Source organism: Gracilinanus agilis, chromosome 2, assembly GCF_016433145.1.
Source record: "Gracilinanus agilis isolate LMUSP501 chromosome 2, AgileGrace, whole genome shotgun sequence".
NCBI classification, from domain to species: domain Eukaryota; kingdom Metazoa; phylum Chordata; class Mammalia; order Didelphimorphia; family Didelphidae; genus Gracilinanus; species Gracilinanus agilis.
In genome coordinates, this window is record NC_058131.1 from 38,994,067 (window position 1) to 39,006,655 (window position 12,589).

Sequence of the window (12,589 nt, forward strand, 5' to 3'; positions counted from 1 at the left end):
GGTATCGGGGGGGGGGGGGGGGGGGCTTGGTGACCCGAGAGCTCGATCCCAGTGGAGAGGATCCAGGCGCTGGTTTGGTCATATCCAGCATCCTGATGTCTGTCTGGCAGGGGACATGGAGGGGGAGGGACACGGGGCTGGACGCTGCCCGCCACCGACCATTTGTGACAATTAAGTGCATCTTGAGAGACTGACTTGGGGTGAGAAACAGATCCCGGCATCCAGAGCCACTGCTCGGGAGGCAGCAGCACCGAGGCCGGGCGACTCACTCAGTAGAATTCTAGGAGTCCATCATTCAGCCCCTTCCACAGATGTCCCAAGACTAATTGGTAACTAATTAAGAGGTGATCCACACCGACGGATGGGCTGGAAAAGAATCCTTGCCCCTTCATTTATTGATCAAATTATATTAAAAAGGAGGCCATTAGGGGACAGCTCGATGGCTCAGTGGGTAGAGAGCCAGGCCCAGAGAGGGGAAGTCCTGGGTTCAAATCAGGATTCAGATACTTCCTAGCAATACACAGTATTGATTCTAAAATGAAAGGTAAGGGTTCCCGGCCCCTCCCCCCCCCCAAAAAAGGACATTCTTCAGGACACAGAAAAACCCCGTAGATGGGATAGAATCTCTGCCCCAGATCCCAGACGCAATGATTCTCCCTAGTATATAAGATTTGGGGCCTTTCCACTCCAGAGTCCTGATGTAGGATTTAATTCACTAGATGAGAAATAAATTCTTACACATTGTTGGACGGCTTTAGAGCTAAATAGTTTTTTCTTCAATAAAAGGTCCGTTTGCCTGATTTTGTGTATGATTTTAAATCTCTGTCCCCAAATGGACTTCCATAGAGTTCCTGCTGCTTCTGTCTGTGGGAAGTAGGGGGGAAGCAAATAGATTTTCAATGGCCTCTTCTGGTTTTTCATCACCTTGATTTCCTTTGAGAGCCCTCCTGGAGCTTCTGTTTTAAATCCTATCACAGGAAGAAACTTGAAGAATGGCTGGCGTCCAAAGGGAAGACCTATAAAAGGCCGCCTATGAAATTTCTAGCCCAAACTAAAAAAGTGCAGAAATTGAACCATTCATTCTGGAAAAGCATGGAAGAGGAGGAGGAGACCCAGAAAGTCGATCCGGACCTGTCGCACAGGATCAGCAGCACCCTGGCGGAGTGCCTGAAGCTCATTGAAGAGGTGAGTGAAGCCAGCACCTGGCTGGGGCCGGGGGGCTCAAAAGGGGCTGGGGGACTGGGCAGGGAGTCGCCACCTGACCACAGGCCCCTGCTGTGCCTTGGTCCTGGCTAAGCACCCTGCGGACAGGCCCAAAGGGCTTCAGGCAGCCCTTCTCTATGGGACTGCTCCAAAGCTCTGCGTGTGGATGGGGGTTCTGTGTGGTCCTCCTCTCCCCGCTGATCTGGGCCTTATGTGCACGTCCATGGCTACAGACAAGAACATTAGGCACGTGCTTTGGGGCAGGCTTTGCCTAATGAGCCCAACTAGACCGGATGGAGAGAAGAGCAGAAGGGCCCCATGGGTGTGAAGTCACCCAGAGCAGGGGTTGCCCTGGCAGAGCATGGCTTGGCATAAGATGAGGAAAAGGTGTTTCTGGCCAAGGGAACCAAGCTGGTTGGAGCCGGGAGCTGTTTTACAGGAAGACGAGGTCCAAGGGGCCTCGGAGCTTCAGAGGAGGGAGAGGGAGGACGGAGACAGAGCGGTGAGTCACAGGAGGCCAGACACTGGCCACGCCAGGGAGAGGACGGAGAAGGAGCGAATACATGCTCAGCCCCCCATAATCTATATCTGGCTCACCCACATAATGAAGGAGACATTGCCCTTAGACGGATGTGATCGGCGCCTCGGAATCTGAGACCTAGCCGTGCCCTCAGAAGCCCTGGAGCCTGGCTCGCCAAAGAAAACAACATGTGCCCAGGCATGCGGGTGAGCAGGAATCCGGCTGAGCCATACGACCTGGCTCTGGAGCCCTTTACTCCCGAGCAGCGTCACCCTGAAGGAGTTCCTCTTGGCAGTGGGCCTCTGTTTGCTCCTCTTTTTGGTCCCTTCCACCCCTAACTTTTGGCCTCTGAGACCCAGCAGAGCACAGCCAATCAACTGGCCCACGGCACTCTTTCAGGCCTTGAGGCAGCCCCTCTGTCCCTTCCAGTCTCGTTGGCACAAACTATCCATTTTCTCAGACTTCACCTCATGTGGTGTGAGCTTGGCCGTTCCCTGTCCTGTCTGCCTGCCCACCTGCCTCTACGGCTTTGCAGATGATAAATCCTGCCTAAATGGGGGCCCAGAAGCAAGCACGGCCCTCCAGATGGAGCTGGCCCAGCAATGCCCTGAGCGCCTGCTCGTGAGCCTGGCACGTAGCGGGCTTCTGGCCACTGTTTAGCAGCCGGTCCTCCAAAGGGAGCCCAGAGCACACGCTTCCCTTTTAGTCCACGAGTCACATTTTCTCCCTGGTAACCACAGACAGCAGGAGAAATCCAGCCCCGATCCCCAGCGTGTCCACTCTCCCCAGCGTGTCGGAGCTGCCCGGGCCCCCCGGCGGAATGTCTGCTGCAGCCAGCCCCATCCTTCTGCCATCCGCCTCTCAGGACAGTCACTGACCCCTGCTGACCTGCCTGGACACTACGTGCCAGGCATGACCCAATGGCACCTCCATGACCAAAATGTCACCCGGCACCATCGGCCTCTCCCTACGAGCACGCCAGCTCCCGGGGGCCCGGGCCCTCGTTTTCTATATTTGTATCCCTAGAACTCAGCACTGTGCCCGGCTCATTCCAGCGCTGGCCACGTCTCCCCGGACTGGTCCTTCGAAAACTGATCCGCAGAGCCCCAAAATAAGACTTTCCATTTTTCTATCACATTTCTTGCTCTTAGATTCCACCCAGTTTTCTCACCCATGCGGATCCTTTTGGGTCCAGCCTGTCCCTCCTAGCTGTGTCCATCAGCACAGCCGATGACCCGTCCATCCGTGCCTTTTTCCAGACCATTAATAAAGCAGCAACAACAACAAGGGCCCAGGTCAGCTCCCTGGGCCACCTCTTTCCACGCTGACGTTGAATCTCTGCGGACCAGCCCCCCGTTTCTGAACATGCCCGTGTTATCGCTGGGCCTCCTCTAAAGGAAGAGCTTCCAAAGAGTCGAGCCACGAGCCTGGGGGACTCTGCCGTGTCCTGCCGTGCCTCAGTCTCCCCTTGCGCACAACGAAGGGGCTGAGCTCCGCGTGCCTCTGCTCCGTCTGCCAGCCTGTGATTCTGGGGGGGCCTGGGCTTTCCTGAAATGGTCCTGGCAGTCCTGTGTCGTGGCCCAGAAGTGTCTCATGCCAAGCCGAGGTGCCCCTCCATGGCCAGCTCGCTCCCACCACAAACTCTGCAGCTGTGTTCAAAGGGGGAGCGTCGGGCCACGTCCAGTTACCTCGGATGCCTGGGCGTCCCGAGAGGCCTCGGGCATGGAGGCTGCCCCCGGCTCGGCCTTTCTTACCCGTCACTTCGATGAGACTTGAGGAGGCTGGGAGGGAGGCCAGGAGGGAGGTTGGGGGGAGGCCAGGAGGGAGGCCAGATACGCTTATTCGATGAGAGAAGGGTCTTGGCACCGTCTGGATGGACCCAAGCAGAGAAAGCTGGCCGGGATCCGAGTCGAGTCTTAGCTTGGATTTAGGTCTCTTCCAGGCTGGCCAGGCAGGAATGGCTCTGAGTAGCTGTCGGGGTCCCGGCCTCAGAGGAGGACGACGAGTGCAAATCCAGGCTGAGACGTTTCTGGGCAGAAAAGCACCTCCCTGCCAGGGCGGCTCCGAGGATCAGGGCTCGCGGCGGCTGGAGGAGGCTCTGAGAAGGGACGGCGGCGGGCAGGCCCGAGAAGAAGCCACCGGAGGTGGGAGCGAGCGGGAGCACGAGAGAGAGGCCCGCCGAGGCACCTCCCAGCTACCACTTCCTGCCTCTCCCCATGGACGGACTTGACAGAAATGGAAAAGGACCCCTGCGGGAGGGAACGGGAACCCCCCGGGCCCCGATGCATTGTGGGTGAGTCGGAACGGAGCCAGCCGTCGTGGAGGCCCCTCTGGAGCTGCAGCAAGCCGCCGCCGGGGTGCTTGTGGGCCCCAAGGAGACGCCCATCGATGGGGCCGTTTGGGCCGAAAGTGGCCATCATGTGTCATCAGGGGAGAAAATGTCGGGGGGGGGAAGGGGGGCTCCGATTTGGAACTGAAGATAAATGTTGAAAAACAAATTAATAAATGGACGTGCCTCCTCTCCTCCAGCACGGCCTGGCTCTAGCCTGCCTTCCCAGCCTCGGACAGTCCTTGTACCTGTGTGGTGGCCTCCCATCTCCTTCCTCCGGGCATTTGCACCAGCAGTTGTGGAGCCTGACACACGCTCCCTCCTGGCTACCCCCCTTCTCGAGCCCTCCACACCCGCCTCCCCTCTCCAGGAAGCCTCCTGGGACCCCGCCGGCTTCCCTGGCTCACGCCGGCTGGTTTGGGCCTTTGCCCGGCTCTGGCACAGCGTGTGGGCGCTCTGCCCCGTGTAAAGGGCTCTGTGTCCCCCCAGGGCGCGCACTCCGAGGAGATCCTGGCCATCCTCTCGGGCATCCCCCAGGCTGAGAAGTTCTCCACGTTCTGGATCTGCAAGGCCCGGCTCCTGGCGGAGGAGGACATCGAGGCCGTGATGGGTCTCTACGAAGCCGCCGTCCGCTGCGGGGCCACGGTGAGTGCTGCGCCGCCTCCTGGGGATGGCGGGGTGTGGGGGGGCTGCCGGGTCACCCCCAACACGGGCCTCCCCCGGGGTTGCCTTCCAGCCTGAGCGGGTAAGACGGGAACCAGTCAAGAGGCCCTTCCAAGGCCTGACGTGTCTCGTGGTGGCCATAGAGTTTGTGAAACGTGTTTGAGCCGCCGGACAGCGAGTGTCCGAATGGACTCCTGGGCAGGACAGGCGGGGAAGGTGTGCTTCGGTGGGCAGCGCCAAGGCCGAGACTTTCACACTTTAGTTAAAAAGGAATTTCAAAAACAGTAAGCCCACGAGTGAAATAGACTGTCTCCCGGGAAGTGAGGACACGCTCCCCAAAACCCCCAGCTAGAGGGGCCTCGGAGGGCATGGAGTCCAACCCTTTCGTTTTGCAGATGAGGAAACGGAGGCAAAAAGAGCTTCAGTGACTCCCCCGGGCCCCCACAGTAAGCTCTGCTGTAAGAGTTGAACTAGCGGCTTCCTGACTCCGGAGGCTGGGCTTGGCAGGGCCCCCCGGCCTGGGGCTTCCCCCCTCTGGCTTGGCAGGGCCCCCCAGCCTGGGGCTTCCCCCCTCCGGCTCAGGCAGGGATCACCGGCCCTTTGAAAGGGACCCGGGGACCAGCCTGGCCTTGGTGGAGGCGCAGAGGAAGCCCCGACACCAGCCTCAGTGCCTGGAGGGGCCCCTCAAAGTCGGGGAGAAAAGGGTGCGGGTGGAGGCGTCCAGCGTGCCCCGCACTGAGCGGAGGCCCGGCTGACATTCAGTGCTCGCACAGCTAAAGCTAATGGGGCACGCCGTGTGCCGGGGTCGCTGCTGCCATGGGGATGGCCCGGCCCGAGCCCCAGCAGGGCTTCTCCCCACCTAACAGGGCTGTCTGCCAGCCACAGCCCAGAGCGAAGGGATAGAACCATGAGGAACACTAGCCCTGGGGCAGAGGGCCTGGGTTCAGATTCTGCCTCCAAAGCCCAAGCGGCTCCTCTGGGACACAAGAGTGGCCACACCTCAGGCTATGCCGGGGGGGCTCCAAGACCCCCTTTCAGGCCTGGCAGGGACGATGCTCCTCAGGGCCGGGGCCAGCTCTCTCCCCTTTCAGGACGGCTGTCGTTCCTGGCTAGGCTGGGGGCTTCTGTGGGAGAAGGCCGGCTCCAGAGGCTCCCGGGACGCACAGGCAGTGCCTCCCGCTGGCAGCTCTTCAGCAGCTTCTTGGTCTGGAAGCCGACTTGTAAATGGCTCCTGGACCCCAAGAGGGCTCGTCTATCGGCACTCTGTAGGGAAACGGCTCGATGGTCAGAATGTCCCTTGGAAAACCCCCTCTTAGGAGCACGTCCGGGTTCTTCTGTTCCCTCGGTTCCCTCCTTCGTCCCAGGCAGTGCTGAAATGGCCTATGGGGGTGCCCGGCTGGCCCTCGCCCAGCCCTCCCCACTCTTCCGCCCTGGAACCTTGGGGGGTGCCTGGAGGAAACGGTCCTTCCGGGACTCCCGTGTGACGCTGCGCATGTGCGCCTCCTTCCCCACAGCCGATACGAGAGCTGCGAGACGTCATCCTGGATATTCTGAAAAGCGCCAAGAAGACACCACAAGGTAGGAATGGGTGCCCATCCGAGGCCCGCGCCGCAAACAGCGTGGCGGTGGGGGACGTGGCCATCCTGGGGGCCCGGCCCTGCCGTGGGCCAGTCCCCGTCACCACCATCTGCAGAGAGCCAGAGGCGCTCTTGAGTGGACTAAAGAGTCCTGAGACGGCCTTCAGCACCGGGCCTGGGAGCCGGGGACCCCCCCCCCCCCCCGCCATGGTCCGCATTCCCCAATGTCTCTCAGGGACCTTCTGGGCAAAGGCCTTTCCTCCAGAGCCTCCCTCCTCGTGCCCGTGCAGCGGCTCTCTATCATTGCAGGGCACCGGTCAGTGCCCACAAGAGGCTCAGCCCCCCCCCTCCCCCGGAGCTGCCCCGCCCCAGGCTTTGGGAGATTTCTCTTCCAGAGCCAGCAGCTTCCAAGATGTCCTCAGAGCTTTGTCTTCTCTAGAAGGTGGCCTGGAAGGGAGAGGGGCTCTCACAGCCGGACAGACAGACACAGACAGGCCGGACGCTAAAAGCAAGAGGCCTCGAGGGGGCCATATTAACCCTGAAGGCAATTCGTTCCTAGGGAGACATTCCAAACATGATTTGGGCAACATGGGAAAATGTGCACACAAAACATGACAGAGTCCGTGTGTGTCCATATGTAATGTGTCTCTTACTGATGCATAATGGAGGTGTCTGTGTTTTTAGATCTCTTCTTTAGGGCCTTCGTGGCCAATATATCCTCGAATGCCTAGTGCATAGGCAAAGGCCTCCTTGGGACACATCTGGTCCAAAGAGTCTCCTCACTCCTGCTTTCCCTCTTCTCTGCACTGTCCATTCGACACAATCACTGTAGAAAAATTTGCATTTTTTTTTTTTTTCAATTGAAGGCAGCTTGAGTTCCAAGCTTTCTCCTCTATTCTGTGTCTGGGCATGGCTCAGGGTACCAGGCAGGAACACTGAGGAAGCTGAGGCAAGGGGGAGGCCGGGAGCTGTCCAGCCAGATCCCTGAGCAGGCTGGCCAGAGGATGCCACATGTATGTCCTAGACCCCTCGGGCAGTCTGGCCAAGCCTGTGGACCCCTTTTCAAAGCAATATATAAAAAACCAAACACGCTGCATGACAGAGGGGGCCGTTCTAGAAGTTGGAGGTCACACGGGTTGGCCAGGGCAATGGGGGCGCCCAGGATGGATTTAGATAGGTTTAACTCCCTGACTTTGGTTTCTGCTGTTTGTGTCCACACGTTTAAACCGTCCGTCTAGGAATTAGCAGGGAGCCGGATTCTGCAGAAGAGAGGGCGGAGGCCGAGCGCCCCCCAGGATCCATTTTTCGTACTCCGAGAGAGAGAATACCGATCGGAGCCGCTCCCGGAGCGTCCCAGAAGGGCAAAGACCACCCTTCCTTGCCTTGTATCAAGCTGCAGATCACCCCCTTGCCAAGGTAAGGGCGCTGGGCCCTGCGCGGGGCAGTGGGCACCCCCAGGGCTGCCGTGACCACAGCTGTGGCCCGACCCCCTTGTCCACGCCTTCCTCCGAGCCGTCCTCATCCCTTCTCTAAAGAAGGCCGGGCTGGGGCAGCTGCGGGCAGAGCACAGAAGGCCCATGGCGGGTCACCCCAGAGGGCAGGGCTCCCCGTGACAACGGGCGCCCATGTTGGAGATGCCCCTGGACCCCAGGGCTGGGCAGGACGTGGGAGGGCCCAGGGGGCCTGCAGGCAGATGGGGATGGCTGAGGAAGACATTGCGAAACCCCCATTTGATCAGAAGCTAGAGTTCAAATTGAGTCAAATTAAAAGGATCCATTTCAAATTTAGAAATCAATCAATATGCTCTGTCTTTATTGGTGGATGGAGAGCCAGACTGGAGCGGGTTCAAATCTGGCCTCGGACACTTCCTAGCTGCGTGACCCTGAGCAGGTCACTTCACCCCATCTAACCACTCTTCTGCCTCTGAATCAAGCTTAGGATGGTTCTAAGACAGTCAGGAGGGTTTCACGTGGATGATGTTTGGCTGCTAGATGGCCCCAAAGGTCTGAGGCAGCTTTGACAAGGCTGGGTGGGGGGAGGCCAGAGACAACACCACCCCCACCCCCACCAAGACCAGGCAGCTCCAGGTCCCTGAGGCTGGGGGCCTCAGGGAGGTCAGGAAGGAGGTGAGAGAGGAGGAGCTGTGAGCCTGGAGAGAGGCCACCCTCCCCGCCCCCTATCCAAGGTGGGGGGGGCTGCATTTCTCCAGGAGGCACAGGGCCAGGGCAGGAGTCCAAATGGCAGCGGGGACACCATCCCCTCTGGGGAGTGGCCGAGGCTACGGGGAGCCAGGCCAGGGCTGCCACGGTTCCCCAGACATCAGGAAGGGGCCCGGCTCCTGCTCCTGGTCCATGACCCAGAAAGGGCTGCTCTGGTCCTCTCACCACCCCATTACTGCTTATTCCCCTTTCCTCAGGCCCAGACTAGTCCCGCCCCCATGGGGGATACAGCAGTGGGCCGGGACTGGCCGCTCTGGGCTGATGTTCCAGGGAAATGACCAGGATATGCCCAGAAGGCCCCTGTTGGCCGAACTCGTTCTCAGAGGGCCCCCCCCCCCACACACACACACACACACACACTTCAGTTTTACTCTTGGCCTTGGGTCGGCCCGGAGGCTCCTCACGGACCCTTAGGAGCTTTCCCAGCTCCAATACCCAGCCTTCTCACACTTCAAACTGGCTGCTGCGGGGAGCGAGCCAGCCTTGGAGCAGCCCCAGCCGCCTCTCTGCTCCTCGCAGCTCCGGGGCAGCCTGCGAGGCGTAAGTGTAGAGAGGTGTGCCCTGCACTGCACTGGTGACAGGAGTTTCCTTCCCACGGATTTCCCCAGACCGTGAATTACAGATCCGGGCCTTATCCCTGGTGGTTCCCCTGTTCCACGGACACCCATACGGCTCCTAACTCATCTGAACCAGCCATCACCCCAGGGGGTCCATAGCCACGTACGGGCCGCGAGCCCCGGGAAAGCTAGCCAGCTGGAGACCCGAAATGTGCCCCAACCATGGCGAGGCTTCGGAGCTCCGCCCAGACCCCACCCACCGAGTCCCCCACGGCTACCCTTGTCCCTCCCCCTCCTCCCGGGCTCCTCCCCTTTCTCCCGCCCTCTCTTCCCCCAAGCCCCAGGCTTCGTGTCTTCCTTCCCCTGCAGGGCCCCTGGGATGCCGGAGGCCCAGGACGTGAAGCTGGTCACACCCGTACGGCGCTCCTTGAGGATTGAGCATGCGCAGCCCCAATACCCGGACCGGCTGCGGGAGCACGGCATGGTGGTGGCGTCCCTGGGACAGCTGCCGCAGGTGGCACAGGCCGATTGCTACATATACTGCAAGAACGAGGCCCTTCCGGAGGACACCGAGCTCTGGCTCTTTGCCTCCTAGCCTCGGCCCTCGGAGGGGCCCTGAAGCTTCCGAAGCTCCAGCCTGGGCTCTGCAGCTGTGGAGCTCCACCCTGCACCCAGAGCGCTCATGCGGAGGACGCTTTAAGCGCCGAATGTGCCCCCTCGCGCGGCTCTGTGATAATGGTTTTGAGACAGTATCAGAAAAGTTGGCCTTCCACTATTTATTTTCCTTTGATCTGTCGCTGAGGACGGCCGCACCTTTACTTAGCGCTTTATGTTCACGCCTGCACTTTACATCCACTGCCTCGGTGGATCCTCACCCCGGCCCAAGGAGGAACGGAGCTCGACTAGAATCGCACCCATTTTACAGATGAGAAAACAGGCTCAAGTTAAGCGGCTTTCCCAGACCCATGTAGAATTCCAACCCAGGACCTGGGGCACCCTGTGATTGCGGTGCTTCCAGGTTCCCTGCGGCCCACACAAAGGCCCGTGTTCCCCTGGCGATGCACCATGGTCGTAAATCCTGGACTGTCTCTTCAGTTCTACAGGCACTTGCTGTAGGCCAGGCAAAGACTAACGTGACTGAGCACACGGACCGAGAGACGGCCCAGGACCCAGGCCTGACCTGCTCCATCCCAGAGCAGAGACCGGAAGGGGCGGGGCTTGGTGGCCACGCCCCCGGCGGAAGCATGACGCCTTCACCTCTCACAGGTGGAGAAGAAGTGGAGCTCCAACAGACCTGAAAGTCAGCAACCACGATCCGTTGGTTAAGACGTGGAACCACGCGCTCAGCCCGCACAGTGTGACAGGTCTTCTTGGGGTCTCTCATCACTAAAATTCTTGAATAAATGGTCTAGCAAAGCGCCTTCATTTTGCGAGCACAGAAATGGGCTTCGAGGGGTTGGGAGCCTTGATGCTGAGCTCCCCCTCCCCAGTTTGTGGCCAGCAGAGCTAGGATGAGAACCTGCTCCATCCAGCCCACTTTCCGCAGCCCTTTGGGGCCTCCTTGGCGGGAATCTCATTCCCAGAGTTAGGAAGGATTCGAGAGGCTCTGATGGGCGCAGCCGTCTACTCTCAGTGACCGGGCCGCCTGGCCTCACGCTGTGTCACTAGAGACAGCCTCCTCCAGGTGGGGACGGCTCTGATTGTCTTCAAAAGGAGAAGAAAATGTCCCGAGCCCAAATCTTAACTTTCTTTCTTTTAAGTTCTGCCCTCCCAGGCCGAGCAGAATATATGTAGACACACATAACTGCCTTTCCATTTACTAACCACTTGCTATGTGGGAGTCCTTTCAGCTACTTGAAGATAATTAATAGGGTCTCCCCCAGCCTCTTGTCCTCCTCCAGCCTCAGACTCCTCTCAGTTCCTTTGACCAGTTCTCGTATGGCATGTTCTCCCTTCCTCCCATCATCCTTGATGGTCGCTTCTGGATGTGTTCTGGTCTGTGCCATTCCTAAAATGAAGTGCCCAGATGTTAACGCCATACCCTAAATCCCGCCTGGTTCAGGGGAGAGGACAGGGTACTCTCAGGGTGGGCTAGCAGAGCCCAGGATGGCCCTGGCTTTTTTTCCACTGTCATGTCAAACTGTTGACACATCTTAAACTTGGAGACGAAAAATGCCCAGATTGTTTTCATTGGTACTTCTACCAGTCACACTTCACTGGTCATCCTCAAGTTTGGTGAAGATTCATTTTTAACTAGAACGTAGCCCTTTAGGTGGGTCCTGACTAAACTTCATTTCCTTTTATTGATACGTTGTTCTAGCTTGTCATCGGGGTCTTTTTGGGTCGTGCCATCCAATGTACCACCTCCTTCTCTGTCTTTCTTCATGGCATCTGAATATTTGAGAAGCCCAACTTCTATACCTTTATCCAAGTCATAGATAGGTAAAATAGTGAATAGCACAGAACTAACAAGAGTGGGGCTTTCCACTGGAGACATCCCTCAAAACTTACATGAGCCCATTGATGACTGTTCTTTGGTCCTGGCATTTAGGCAGAACTCGGTCTGCCCAGCTGGACTGGCTTCTACCCCACATTTCTATCCTGTCCACGTGGATAGTGTGAGAGGTTTTGACAAGGACTTGCATGAAATCTAAGTTTATTCCATGTAAAGCATTTTCCTAATCTCTGCCCCAAATGGGACTGCATTGGTCCTCTCCAGTTTTGTAGCATCTCTCCCGTTTTCCAGGATCTTTCAAAGGTCATCAAATCAACTTAACAGTTAACAGTCACCTCTGCCATTTTTTCCAATACCCAAGATTTCATTTTAGCTCTGTTGCTCGAACTTATTTAAGAAAGCTAAATACAGATATGTCTTATCTTCTTTTCTTATCTTGAGTTTCAACTTCCTGTTCACTTTTTTCTCTCCTTCCATAGTTCTGCTTCTTAGAAGCTGACCAGAAGGTTAGTTCAACCTCTCTCCAATTTGTTATCATCCTATTCACACTGTAAAGGAGCTCTCTCTCTTCTTTGATAAACAACTCTGCCTCCAATGTACTGAAACCACATTTATTATCTTTGGCATTCATCCTTGCCTCAGCTCATTCTAGGCTTCACTTTGATTTATTCTATTCCTACCGGCAAGTGGCCCTCTGTTGTGTTCCTCCACAGTTAGCTTCCAGCTTCACTGAGGATCTTTGTAGAATCCTGGCTAGTGTGTGTGAGTTCCCTGTGTGGCCACATCAGTCTCTTTGGACAGCTCTCTTCATACTCTCACCCAGTGCTGCCCTCTCTTTGTGTCTTCAGAATTTCATTCTTGAGAACCTTTAGATTTCTCTTGGGCTGAATTCTCCCAGAGAATGCTGGGTTGTTGGAGCCCTCCCTACCCTTTCTCTGAACCCTTTCAAATGTCTGGCTTTCCTCTTAGCAGGCAAATAAGTGAAAATATTAAAATTATCTGGCATCACCAAATCATGGTTATGAATACTGTTTGCTATCTTGGACCATCAGTCCCTTTGATGGGG

General features: G+C 57.5%; 1 protein-coding gene across 1 annotated transcript in view; it reads left to right on the forward strand.

Moving 5' to 3' along the window:
* CKAP2L (cytoskeleton associated protein 2 like) overlaps positions 1–9,663 on the forward strand; it is a 28,456-nt gene extending 18,793 nt beyond the window's left edge. The window contains exons 5-9 of the mRNA XM_044660445.1: positions 978–1,185; positions 4,542–4,697; positions 6,230–6,293; positions 7,531–7,708; positions 9,438–9,663. Coding sequence (XP_044516380.1) covers positions 978–1,185; positions 4,542–4,697; positions 6,230–6,293; positions 7,531–7,708; positions 9,438–9,663 — 832 coding nt within the window. The remainder of the gene's footprint in view (positions 1–977; positions 1,186–4,541; positions 4,698–6,229; positions 6,294–7,530; positions 7,709–9,437) is intronic.
* Positions 9,664–12,589: the final 2,926 nt, after the last annotated feature.